This window comes from Propithecus coquereli, unplaced genomic scaffold (genome assembly GCF_000956105.1).
Source record: "Propithecus coquereli isolate 6110/MARCELLA unplaced genomic scaffold, Pcoq_1.0 Scaffold89, whole genome shotgun sequence".
Classification (NCBI taxonomy): domain Eukaryota; kingdom Metazoa; phylum Chordata; class Mammalia; order Primates; family Indriidae; genus Propithecus; species Propithecus coquereli.
In genome coordinates this window covers 848,671-860,901 of record NW_012155173.1, presented here as the reverse complement: position 1 = coordinate 860,901, position 12,231 = coordinate 848,671, and the positions used below count along the sequence as shown (strand labels likewise).

The 12,231-nt window shown below is 61.3% G+C and overlaps 2 protein-coding genes across 2 annotated transcripts in view; one reads left to right on the top strand and one right to left on the bottom strand.

The window, feature by feature from the left end:
• The window catches only part of CRB2 (crumbs family member 2), a 20,254-nt gene extending 16,065 nt beyond the window's left edge, over positions 1–4,189 (top strand). The window contains exons 11-14 of the mRNA XM_012664375.1: positions 2–481; positions 1,545–1,661; positions 2,191–2,317; positions 3,723–4,189. Of these exons, the coding sequence (XP_012519829.1) occupies positions 2–481; positions 1,545–1,661; positions 2,191–2,317; positions 3,723–3,947 (949 nt within the window). The 3' untranslated portion in view covers positions 3,948–4,189. The remainder of the gene's footprint in view (position 1; positions 482–1,544; positions 1,662–2,190; positions 2,318–3,722) is intronic.
• A 2,602-nt stretch (positions 4,190–6,791) lies between these two features.
• Positions 6,792–12,231, bottom strand: part of DENND1A (DENN/MADD domain containing 1A) — a 567,888-nt gene continuing 562,448 nt past the window's right edge. The window contains exons 21-22 of the mRNA XM_012664446.1: positions 10,576–10,834; positions 6,792–9,520 (exon numbers count right to left, since the gene is read on the bottom strand). Of these exons, the coding sequence (XP_012519900.1) occupies positions 8,327–9,520; positions 10,576–10,834 (1,453 nt within the window). The 3' untranslated portion in view covers positions 6,792–8,326. The remainder of the gene's footprint in view (positions 9,521–10,575; positions 10,835–12,231) is intronic.

Below are 12,231 nucleotides of genomic sequence, written 5' to 3'. Positions count from 1 at the left end.
CCTCGCCCTGGCTGCTGTGGCTGGACGGCGCGGCGACGCCGGCGGCGCTGCGCGGCCTGGCCGGCGACCTGGGCTTCCTGCACGGGCCGGGCGCCGCGCGCGTGCTGCTGGCCGAGAACTTCACCGGCTGCCTGGGCCGCGTGGCGCTCGGCGGCCTCCCGCTGCCCCTGGCGCGGCCGCGGCCCGGCGCCACCCCGAGCCCCCGAGAGCACTTCGCGGCCTGGCCTGGGGCGCCGGCCCCGCGCCTCGGCTGCCGCAGCGCGCCCGTGTGTGCGCCCTCGCCCTGCCTGCACGGCGGCGCCTGCCGCGACCTCTTCGACGCCTTCGCCTGCTCCTGCGGCCCGGGCTGGGAGGGCCAGCGCTGCGAGGCCCGCGCCGACCCTTGTCGCTCTGCGCCCTGCGCCCGCGGCCGCTGTCACGCGCGCCCCGACGGCCGCTTCGAGTGCCGCTGCCTGCCCGGCTTCGCGGGCCCGCGCTGCAGGTGCGACGGCTGGGCGGGGGCGTGGCCGGGGCGTGGCCTGTGCTAGGCCAGGTGGGCTCCGGGGTGGGGGTTGCGGGGGCTCAGACGGGCGGCCTGGAGGGAGGACCCCTGGGGCGGTGGGTGGGGCAGAAGGGTCCGCGGAGCGGGCTGCGGATTGGCTTTCTCTGTGGGCGAGTCTCTTCCATGCCTGTATCTGAGAAATGGGGACGACGGTTCAATAATATGCCCAGTTTGGCCGGGCGCGGTGGCTCATGCCTGTAACCCTAGCACTCTGGGAGGCCAAGATGGGAGAATCGCTTGAGCTCTGGAGTTCTAGACCAGCCTGAGCGAGAGCGAGACCCCGTCTCTCCTAAAAATAGAAAAAATTAGCCTGGCATGGTGGCGCATGCCTGTAGTCCCAGCTCCTGGGGAGACTGAGGCAGGAGGATCGCTTGAGCCCAGGAGTTTGAGGTTGCTGTGAGCGAGGCTGACACCACAGGGGGCAACAGAAAAAGACTCTGTCTCCAAAAAAAAAAAAAAAAAAATGCCCAGGTAGATTTGAGTTTCAGATAAACAGCACCCGTGGTCTGGGTGTGGGAGTGGGGGACCTAGAGCTAGTGACCTGGGGGCTTCCCAGCGGAGCTGCCACCGTTCATGTTCTCTCCATTAGTCCTTCCAGTCGGGGCAGCTGAGGGGTTGGTCTTCTTTCCTCGGTCAGTGTCGCCTTCCACTCCCGACTCCCTCTGGAGCTAACGGAATTTGTCTTGCAGCAGCCTGGCGGCCTGATGCTACCCTCTCCCCTCAGGCAGTGTCAGGCTCAAGTGTTATGTTCAGGAGCATGCCTTTGTTCCAGGAGGGTCCTTACATTTTGTTAGCTTCTCAAAGGCCACTGAGACTCAGGAAAGGTTGTACCTGTGGTGGGTGGAGGAGCTGAGTGACAGCCTGTGTCCCTTCCTCCCCCACTCAGACACGGCTTCCATGACTGGTTCGAAGTCTGCAGGAGGTGGGCCCTGAGTCCCCACAGGGGGTGGGGGCGGACAGGTCCCAGACACCCCGTCAGCTGCAGCCTCTGCTCTCTCCCCAGGTTGCCCGTGCTGCCCGAGGACTGCAGCCTGAACCTCACCTGCCTCCCTGGCGGCCCGTGTGAGGGTGGGCCCCAGGGCGCCAACTGCAGCTGCCCGGAGGGCTTTGCTGGCCAGAGGTGGGTCTGGGGCCAGGGGAACTGCGAGGTGGCCTGGCCAGTGTGGAGAGCTGCCTCTGCAGCCAGTTCATGGCGGGGGCTCCTTGCTCGCTTCCTCACTGGCATCTTGGTGTCCACGTTGTTGCTTGAGGCCTTTCCCCCTGGGGCTTCCAAGACCATCCTGTGTTAGGCAGACCCCCGCTGTGTGCAGCAGCTGCCTGGTGGTGCTTCTTAGAGATGGGTCCTCAGCCCACCTGTGTCAGGACGCCCTGGGGAGACCGTGAAAAGGCAGATTCTGGGCCTCTGCGTGGCGGAGTTGGCTCCCCTGAGAGTCATTCTCGGTCATGAACACTGGGGGCAGGGGGTGGCAGGTGTGTAGATCACATCCAGCTTCAGTCACCTAGCACGGCCCAGCCAGGCAGGAGCAGTGTGTGGGGACAGTGGATGGATAAGCTCTGATGCGGGTGGGCTGGCGGGGGGCGCCAGAGCAGCTGGGTGAGAGGGAGGCGGCCCTGAGGGGAGCAGCTTTCTCAGACCCCTCCCTCCCCAGGTGTCGGATCCCCACCCTCCCCTGTGAAGCCAATCCCTGCTTGAACGGGGGCACCTGCCGGGCAGCCGCTGGGGTGTCTGAGTGTCTCTGCAGCGCCAGATTCTCCGGCCAGTTCTGCGAAGTGGTGGTGAGCAATGCCAGAGGGGGCAGGGCCCTGGCAGAGGCCTGTTGGGGACTTCAGTGGGATGACGTTGGGGGTGGGGGAGGGTGTATGGCACCCGTGGAACTGTTCCTGGACCAGCTCTGTCCTGGATGGGAGTGGCAGGGACAGGAGACTCAGGTCCCTTCCTCACTCCCCACACAGGAGGTATTTTCACTGTAGGGAGAGCTTTGGGGCCCCACCATCTCACAGTGACAGGTCGGGGGCTTTCCCACAGTGCCTACGGGAGAGGCAGTGGGGACAGGTGGGCTCTGCCCAGTCCCATCAGAGACCACAATTCAGGGCCCACAGGATCTTGGAATTCTAGGATTTCGGTTGGTGAATCCAAGAGCCCGGGGGGTTTCTGAGCTGGGGTCCCGGAGTCGGAAGACCCAGGCAGCCCAGGTTTCTGAGCCGAGCGGGCAGACACTGAAGCTGGGACCCTCCCTCTCACACCCCCATCAAGGGGTGGAGCAGGCCCTACTGCCAGGAGGGGCGCTGAGCCCGGTGGGTGCTGGTGGGAGGGGGCTCAGGAAGCAAAGTCTGGGGAGCAGCCTTGATCTCCACAGGCCCTGGCAGCGCAGGTCATAAACCACAAATCCCCTCTGCTTCTGGGGAATGTTTCTTTTCAAGCTGAACTTTTACAGCCTTTGTCCCTCTCCCCTCCCCCTCTCTCCCATCCTCTTCCCGGGGCAGGGGGAGGAAATGGCTTTACAGCTCCCTCAGAAGTGCCCAGGGGTGGAGGCTGGCAAGGGCCCACTCAAAGCTGGGACGAACTCCCTATTGCTTTGGGACCCCTTCTCTAGGGCTGGGGCTGGGGACCCAGGTCACAGCGCGCTGAGAAGCCTCAAGGTGCAGAGAGAGGGCTGGTCAGTCTGAGACTCTGTGTCTCTGGAATCCTGTGATTCTGGGACTTCAGAATTCCAGGTGTGAAGACTCTTTGATGGGGTATCCTGGGAGTCTGCGGCTGGAGATGAGGAGGAGGTTTGCTGGTCCCCCCAAGGCCTGGTCCGAGCAGCCCCGCAGGAAGGCAGGCCCTGGTGGATCACCGTCAGCTGGGCTCAGCCGCCCTGCTCCTGCTCAGCCTCATCAGGGGTTGCAGGGCTCTGTGAAGTCCCACACACCGTGCTTAGCTCGCACTGGGTGTCCCATAAATGTCTGTCTTCTATCCGTCTAGCCAGAACCCTTTGTTGTGCAGGACTCCCCTTGCAGTGGCTGTGACAGGTGGGTTCCTGGCACCTGCCTGCACACCCCTGGGGCCAGGTCTCACTACTTCCCCGGGAAGCCGGCTCCCGCTCTGGTTTTCTCTGAGCAGGTCCTTGTGCCCCGCTTTCTCCGCTCCAAGGGGCTCGCCTTCTCTGCGGTCTCAGGCCTCATTGTGTGTCTCTTGCAGAAGGGCCTGCCCCTGCCGCTGCCATTCCCGCTGCTGGAGGTGGTAGTGCCTGCAGCCTGTGCCTGCCTCCTCCTCCTCCTCCTGGGCCTCCTCTCCGGGATCCTGGCAGCCAGAAAGCGCCGTCAGTCCGAGGGTACCTACAGCCCGAGCCAGCAGGAGGTGGCTGGGGCCAGGATGGAGATGGACAGTGTCCTCAAGGTGCCGCCCGAGGAGAGACTCATCTAGGCCAGCCTGGCTGCCAATGCCAGCACCCTGGAGGTCCTGAGCGATTTCTACCTGGAGACCCAAGGAGGCTGCTTGCAGGGCCTGGGACACTGCTGGGAAGGTGTCCCCTTGGCTGGCAGCCCCTGCCTCTGCCCCATCGTGGACTGAGGAAAAGGGGAGCAACTCAGGGAAATAGAGAGGGACCTGGCGAGGGTGTGGACATCTCCATCGGACCCAGCAGGTTTTGCCTCAGCAGGTGTGCGACTATGTGTGGAGGGCACACGTGGGTGTGCACGGTGTGTTCGGGAGTGTGTGTGAGCATGTGCCTGGGGACGTGTGGGTCTGCAGATCTGGTGCGAGTGTTCTGATGGGACTCGCAGGCGTGTCCGCTGCTTCTGCTGTGTGTGTGCGTGACTGTGTAGCGGGTGCAGTGATCCCAGGGAGGAGGTGGCTGCGCCGTGGAAACAATCTTTACACCTTGGGGCTGGGCAGCCCAGGCTGCACGTTCTGCAGGAGGCCAGGGTTTGCCCAGGCACCAGGGCTGCAGCTCCTGCATCTTCTCCCTCCTCCAGGGGCTGCCCCTGCCCTGGAGGCAGCTGCGAAGTCAAGGGAGGCCATTAGTGGAGGCCATGTGGGCTCCTGGCTCCCAGAACAAATGCTCCTTCAGGCAGACGTCTCTGCCCGGAGCCGGTCATACAAGGGAACCACAGACCCGACCCACCCCCATGCCTGCCCAGGGCTGGCCCGCAGGAGCCGAGGACGACAGGCTGCCCTGAGCTTCCCACTTGCTGTGGCCACTTGTTGAATGGGGAAGGCACCCCCTGCCTACCTCACAGGGCTGTTGTGAGGATCAGAGACGATGCCAATGGGGAAAGAGCTCTGGAAGTTGTAAACTTCTGCCTGATGTGAAGGATTGTCTGGTGTCCTTTTAGGTGTCTGGAAGTGTCGTCTCCCCTGGCCAGAGTTGAGGGAGAGAGGGGGAGGGGCCTACCTGCGGCTTGGCAAGGCCAGAGCAGAGGGGGCTAAGGACGAAGGAGCAGCCCTGCCCCCTCCCAAGCCCCCAACTCACCTGACCACCTGGTTCTCCAGCTCCGACCCTCCTGAGCGGCCTGGCGAGGTCACGCCTTCACCACATAGCACTGCCTCTGTGTGGGACGGGTCCTGAAGGGGCAGACTCGGGGAATTTGCTGCTTGCAGTCCCTTCTCTGGTGATGCGCATCACTGTGACCTCTGAGCCCACAGGGGCACTTGCCTGAGGGCCTGGCCTCCTACGAGCTTCATGGAGACCCTTTCATCCTTCCCTTTCCTGGGCCAACACCTCCTGTGACTGAGGGCTCCAGGTGCCAAGGCCAGGAGATCCTTTGCCACGTCTAAGTTGGCAGTTGGATTTACCTTGCAGTCTCAGTCACTTCCCAGGAGGCACAGGAGTCCAGTGCGAGGTGGAGCCATGTGACAACTGGGGGACTTGGGCAGGGGAGGGGACTGGGATTCGGCAGAGGCTGGGATAGAGGGCCTTGAATGCTGGCTGAGGGGCTTGCTTGGGCTTTATCCTTTGGAGTGGGGCCACTTTTGCCACAACTTTCTCCACAACCCCTAGGAAAGAGGGGAGGAAGCATCTGGTACCCTCGACTTAGCCACAGCTAGTTCCTACTTTAGTTTGTTGAAGTCAGGAATTTGCCAAACCCATGTTAGTTGCAGACTCCTAAGACAGTTTATGTGGAACCCCAACATACAGATAAAGCTAGCTGCCTTTTTGAGACAGTCTTGCTCTGTCGCTCTGGGTAGAGTGCAGTGACGTCATCATAGCTCACTGCAACCTCCAGCTCCTGAGCTCCAGTGATCCTCCTTCCTCAGCCTCCTGAGTTGCTGGGACTACAGGTGGATGCCATGATGCCCAGCTAATTTTTCTATTTTTTAGTAGAGAGGAGGTCTCGCTTTTGCTTAGGCTGGTCTCTAACTCCTTAGCTCAAGCAATCCTCCCGCTTTGGCCTCCCAGAGTATTAGGATTACAGGTGTGGCTGCTCTTTTTGGGGGAGCCCCTTGTCCTCCTCTCCCTTGCTCCTGTGGGTTCTGGGTGCTTGTCATTTTCAGGGTCAGCCCTGGGAGGGGGAGCATGGCCAGGTCATGGGCAGATTGGGGGGTGTGTTTAACGCCCACCGTGGGCGATCGATTGGTCCAGATCTCTCCTCCAAACACAAATATCCAACAGAGGGGCAGACTCCAGGTTCTGCTTTTGCTAATGAGAGATCTGTGGGGGCGACTTGCCAAGTATCCCTTTGAACTTGTTCTTTCCTGGAGCCTGGGTGCCCTCCACACTACTGGGGACCTGTAGCCTGCTCTATGATCCTGGCAGGGCTGTGCAGGCCTGTCACCAGCACGCCCTGTGCCCTGCTTGTGAGGGGAAGGGGTGAACTGGATTAGAGCCCCGAGTGGGCACAGGCTTGGGAGGGCACTGAATCCTTCCCTGAGCGCTCCACACCTGGCCTCCACCTCTGCAGGAGGCGGTGGTGAAGAAGCTGAGAGCCCACATGGAGGCTCCTGTCCCCACAGAGCTCCTTCAAGGACAGATGCCAGCCTTTTCCCTAAGAAGATTTTATTGAATGCACACACAAAGTTCCTCCTTGGGTTTGCACGTTCGATCTGGCAAGTGAAGAGACAGGAGTGCTCACGTGAACATGGGGCCGCTGCCACCAGCCCCAGCACAGCCAGGGAGACTATGGGGCCTCCTGCCCTGGGGCTGCCCAGCACCTCTTTTCTCATCCTCTGACCTGTCCCAGATGGGCCTGCAGGTCTGCCCTGGATCGGGGGTAGAACTGGAATCTGTGCTGAAACACTAAGTGCCTGGGAGATGCCCACTGGCCCAGGCATGACACGGCTCCCCCGGCAGCCAGAGAACACTCACCAGATGGTAAGAAAAGACCTGCCCAGGTGGGCCACAGCGGACCCTGGAAGGGCTGTGTGCTGGACGGGCCATCAGGCCTCAGCACGCACAGCAGCCTCTCAGACACACAGGGGGCTCCCTGGGGTGACAGGGACCTCCAGGGACCCCCTTGGCTCCATCAGACACCCAGTGTAGACTGTGTGTCTGACCATTCACAAATAGGAAATGAGAAATCAGGTCAAAATGCTCACAATTTCCTGCATGTCTCAGATGGTTGTTTTCTTAAATGGTTGGGCCATACTTTAACTTGCTTTATGGAAATGAATCAATTTCAAGATTCATCAAATCAATAAGGTAAAAAGGAAAAGAAAGATAAAAGAAACAATAACAAGACATTTCAATCTAACTTTGGTGACGTTGGCCTCAGGAATTGCTGTGCTGGCCAGAAGCTCGGGACAGGTGGGGAGAGACAGGCTTCTGGAGCTGCTCCTGCGTTCAGGCTGAAAGGAGCCTCTAGACCACTGGGACCCTGGAGAAGGGGCCCAGGGCCACCGCCCTGTCCCAGCCCAGGGAGCCAGGACTCCCATGTCAATCTGTGACGTTAAACTTGGTCTTCGAGTTGAAATCTGGATCGTTGCTTCTCAGCTTTGCCCACGAAGCCCCAAGTGATAATAGGCTGAGCCCAGCTTTGATGGTGACAGGAGAGACAAGGAGAACTGGAAGTATCAGAGTGACAGAGGGCTGGATGAGGGCTGAGGATTCCTCCTAACTCACTGAGATTTGTGGGTTTCTATTTTTCTTCCACAAATCAGAGTTGCTGGTGCCCGGCCCCCATGCAGGGTAGCAGGGGCTGGGTTTGGCTGTCAAAGGGGAACCCAAGATCCTTTGGCCCCCAGATCCTACCAGGCCAGAACAACTGAAGTTTGGGGTTGGGGTGAAGACTCAGGAAAGAACGCATGTGCATATTGCTAGAGAGGGTTTGGAAATGCCCCACCAGGTAGATCCTCCACCCAGGAGCAGTCCTGACTTCAAACGCCCGAATCACCTGTGTCTCGTGCAGACGAGCCCACTTGGGGGTAACACTGACGCCTGTGCCCGTGCAGGTGGGGTGTGCAGGGCTGGGCTGCGGCAGGGACAGGAGAGCTGGGCTCAGGAGGAGAGGCTTTGAGGAGCCCTGTGGGATATTTCCAGAGGGAAGGAGGGTAGGACGTGGTCTGGGCAATCACTGGCCTGGCTGACTGACCTCTTTAGTGCAAAACCCAGTTGGGGTGCTGAGGGGCCGCGGCCGGGTGGGACGGGTGCCCGGGGGCTGGGTTGAGTCCTAGGCCAGAACTGGCGCCGTTCCCTCACCTCAGAGATAGGCAGTGGGTGTGGAGACCAGGGCGTCGGGGGTGGCAGAGAGGGGTCCCGTCCCTGTCCACCAGCAGAACCTGGACAGAACCAGCGGCAGGGGAGCCTTGGAGCCACAGCAGCGGGCGACGCACACTCAGGCTTGGCTCGCTTGCCCTCAGGGCCTGGCTCACTCGAAGGTCTCCCACTGCTTCCTGAGCTGCTCCACTGAGCCTGGGGCTGGGGCCGGGCTCACGTCTTGCTTGGTTTTCTGTAACAAATCCTCAAAGGGGTCTCTGGCCTGTTGAGGAGCAGAGGGCTGCAGCGCTGGCTCCAGGCCCTGGGGGGGTCTGGGAGGCAGGAGTGGGGCGTCTCCTGGCCTCAGGGCCAGCCCCTGCTTGGCCTCAGCAGCCCTGGCACTGGAGCGGGGCAGGGGCAACGTTCGGATCCTCGAGGGTGCAACGGCTGGGGGCCCCAGCGGCTGCAGGGGGCTGGTCTGGGCGCCCATGGGCATCTGGCCGAAGAGGTTGGGCATAGAGAGGGCGGACAGGTTGGGCTGAGACCTGTGAGGGGTGCAGAAGCCAGCACCGGACAGCAGGAGGCCAGGCGCAAAAGCCGGCCCCAGGGAGGCCGGAGGGGCCCCGAAAGGCCCTGCTGGTGTGGAGGCCAGGGGCAGGGCAGGCGGGGCCACTGGCATGGATGGGACAAAGGGGTTGAGTGGTGGCTGTGGGAATGGGGCGGGGGTCCCTGCAGGGGGAAAGCTGAACTGGGGGGTGAATGGGGTGGCTACATTTGGGGCAACAGGGCATGGTGGAAGGGTGCTGCCTGGCCAGGCTGTGTTAAGTGGGTCCAGGAGAGCAAGCAGGGCGTCGCTGTCGGTGCCCACAGGCCCTGGGGCCGGGCTGAGCGGCTGGAGCAGTTCGGTGGGGCCTTGGGGAGCAACACTGGGGAGGAGCCCTGGGAATAGGGCTGGGCTCAGGGTGGCTCTCTTCTCCCGATCCACCTGTAGCCGCTCTGAGAAGTCACCGAGTGGGGTGCTGGCAGCCTGGAGCTTGGCTGGGCGGGCAGTGGGCGGTGGAGGCACGATGCCCAGCTCCGGGGTCTTCCTGCCCTGGGGCCGGGGAATGGTGATGCTGCCTGGAGTGGGGGTGGGCACCTCCTCCTTGTCACTGGGGTTCAGGATGCTGTCCCGGTTCTGGGGTCTTCGGGGCAGGGCTGGGGAGTTCCCGAGCAGGACCGAGGGCTTCTCAGGGGAGGCAGCTGGGGGCTTGCTGGGGATGGCCATGTCGTCCTGGCCCAGGCTCCACAGCTTGTTGTAGGGGTGGGCAAGCTTCAAGGCCACCATCATCCCGTAGCTCCTCTCGCTCCTGCCCAGGTCCAGCCTCTGTTGGGAGGGAACGAGGCGAGGGAAGCAGTGACCACAGGGGACAGAAGGGAAGGAAGGGCGTGCCCGTTGCCATGCCCTTCTGTGTGCAGGGTGTGTGCTCCCACGCATGTGGCCAATTAACACCCAGGACGTGGAGCAGTTGGGGGCCCCCCAGGTCACCAGCAGAGAACCCAGGTCTGTCTGGACTCCAAGCTCAGGCTTTTCTCACTGTGTGGCACAAAGGGATTCAAGACAAAGCTCTTGTCGTTTTACGCCAGCGGTTGCCAAGTAGTTTTAGGAAGGTGATGGTATCGACCGGCAAGGGCGGGCCCTTTTTACTTTCCAGAGCGCACAGCACCTTCTGTCACTTGTGAGCGCGAGGGCGAGCGAGGCGCAGGGCTGGTGGAAGGCACGCTGGCTAGGGAGGGAGTAGGAGGACCGGATTCGAGTGCCGGCTCTGCACTTACACGCTACACAACCTGGGCAAGTCACTCCCTTTCTCTTGCCTGAGCTTCCCCACTCCCAGTAGGGGGGCACTCGTCAACTGCTAGAATCGTGGGAGCTTTGTGAATCCCACCATGGGACCCCGTGACTGCAAAGTCGGCAGCTTCCACTCGCAGGTGAGGAAACTGAGGCCCAGAGAGGGGATGTGATGGATTGGGAGTCACAACGGAAATCAGTAGTCACACAGGAATAATCTAGATTGTGGACTTTTGATCCAAAAGCTCTTGTCAGGAGCCTCAGTGGGGACGGGAAGGACCCCAGTTCCAGCAGTAGCTAAAGCCCTGCCTGGAGGCCTGGGGGAGAGCGGCCTGGGGCACCAGCCCACCTCTGTGTGAGGCACACACGGAAGTGAGGGCAGCTCTCCACCAGGCTCCAGCATCTTCTCCAGTCATCACTGTTGGGGTGGTTTGGCTGCTGGGCGGGGTTTGCAGTCAGACTGGGGGGGCATTGCCTGAGGACCTTGGAAGAGTCATGATTTCTCCTTTGGTCTCTTAGACTGTCAATGGGGTCGTACCTCAGGTGTGCAAAGCACCTGTCCCCAGCAGACGCCCTCCCTGCAGACACCATACCTGATAGTCAAAGGTCCCTGGCTGCTCCCTCAGGTCTTTGGGGGCCCGAAGGTCCTCCAAGCTCTTAGCCTGGCCCAGCGGCTGCAGGGGGGCCTCCACGTCCAGGCTGCTGAAGACGTCTTCCAGAAGGTCGATGCTGGCAGCCCGGTCAGGTGCAGCGGGGGCAGGGCCCAAGGGCTTCCGCGCTCGCTGCTCCGGACTCTCCACCTCGTCGCCATCCGCGCTGTCGGACTCCTTGAGTGTCCGATAGGGCTGTGGCCTGGGAGGAGACAGAGCAGGCTTGATCCTCCCGCCCAGGGCCCTCATGGGAAGAACAGGTAGCTCCAACCCCCGAGAACGTCTAGTCCTTGAAGAGCGTGCCCAGGAGCCTTCGGGACACGAGTGTCCTGGGGTCCCCACGAGGGCAGGTGTCTGGGTGGTGGTGAGGGTGTAAGCTGGCCACTCCGACAGATCTGGGGCTGTGACCTTGGGCCAGTTGCTTTAGCTGCTCTCACAGCCAAAGGGACCCACTTTGTTGCCTACAAACCACAGGTCCTTTCACAAAACTGGCTGGTAGGCTTGCGAGCCATTCAGATAAGGTGTGGGGAACTGCGGGCAGGCAGATGTGTCCTGCTCCCCGACCCCCGTTTGGTGACCGACAAGTAGCCGCAGAGCCGGGTCCTGTGCACACACAGCTCATGGGGACACTCTCCAGAGGGTCCCACTCTCCAGCACCCCAGGATCCTCAGGGGAATCGTTTGGGCCTCAGCTGCTGCTGACCTTAGTTCCTGCTTTGGTCGTGCCATCTCTTGTCACTTAACCTCTCTGGGCCTCAGCTGCCAGGTGGTGGTGATTACATGAGCAAATGTGGTGCCTGGCACACAGCAGACACGCAGAGGCCGGTCCCAGCGTCACTAACCCACCAGTGAGCGTGGCTGCCACTTGGGCCCCGTGCTAGCAGCTTTCCGTATATTCCCACTCAAAACCCTGCAGCCGACCCAAGTGTGGGTAACAAAGGGTCCCCCTTGCCTTCCTTTCCCACTGACCTGAGCCCCAGGGCACCACTGGGTACGCGGAGAGGCTGAGCCTGCGTCAACCCTGACCTCTGGTGGAGTCCGGGCAGCAATTGCATCTTGCCTCCTCTAAGTGCTAGGCGGGGCTGGGAGTGGCCCCCAGGCTGGCAGAGACGTGCGTGTCGTGTTGGTAAGGTGGGGGAAGGGCGCCACCTGCCGGCCAGGAGCAGGCCCGCGCCGAAAGCCCACGAAGGAACTGTGGCGGGGACAGACTCCCAACTACCAGCAGGGACCCCACCAGATGGTACTGTCTCCCTGCAACATGTAAGCAGCCCATGACGTAGGGCTCACACCCCCACTTTATAGATGAGACCTGTAAGCTCAGAGCAGTTAAATAAGTCAGCCTCTGGCACCACGCGCCCGGAAGACATGGAAATGGAAGCCCAGTTCAAGGGACTTCAAAAGTCCCTCCCTCACTCTGACTGAGGGATTAAAGACCCTTTAATCAAGGTTGAACACAATGAATGGGATAAAGAAAATGAAGTCACCATGCTTCTTAAACGTAAGGAAGGCCGGGTGCAGTGGCTCACGCCTGTAATCCTAGCACTCTGGGAGGCTGAGGCGGGCGGATTGTTTGAGCTCAGGAGTTCGAGACCAGCCTGAG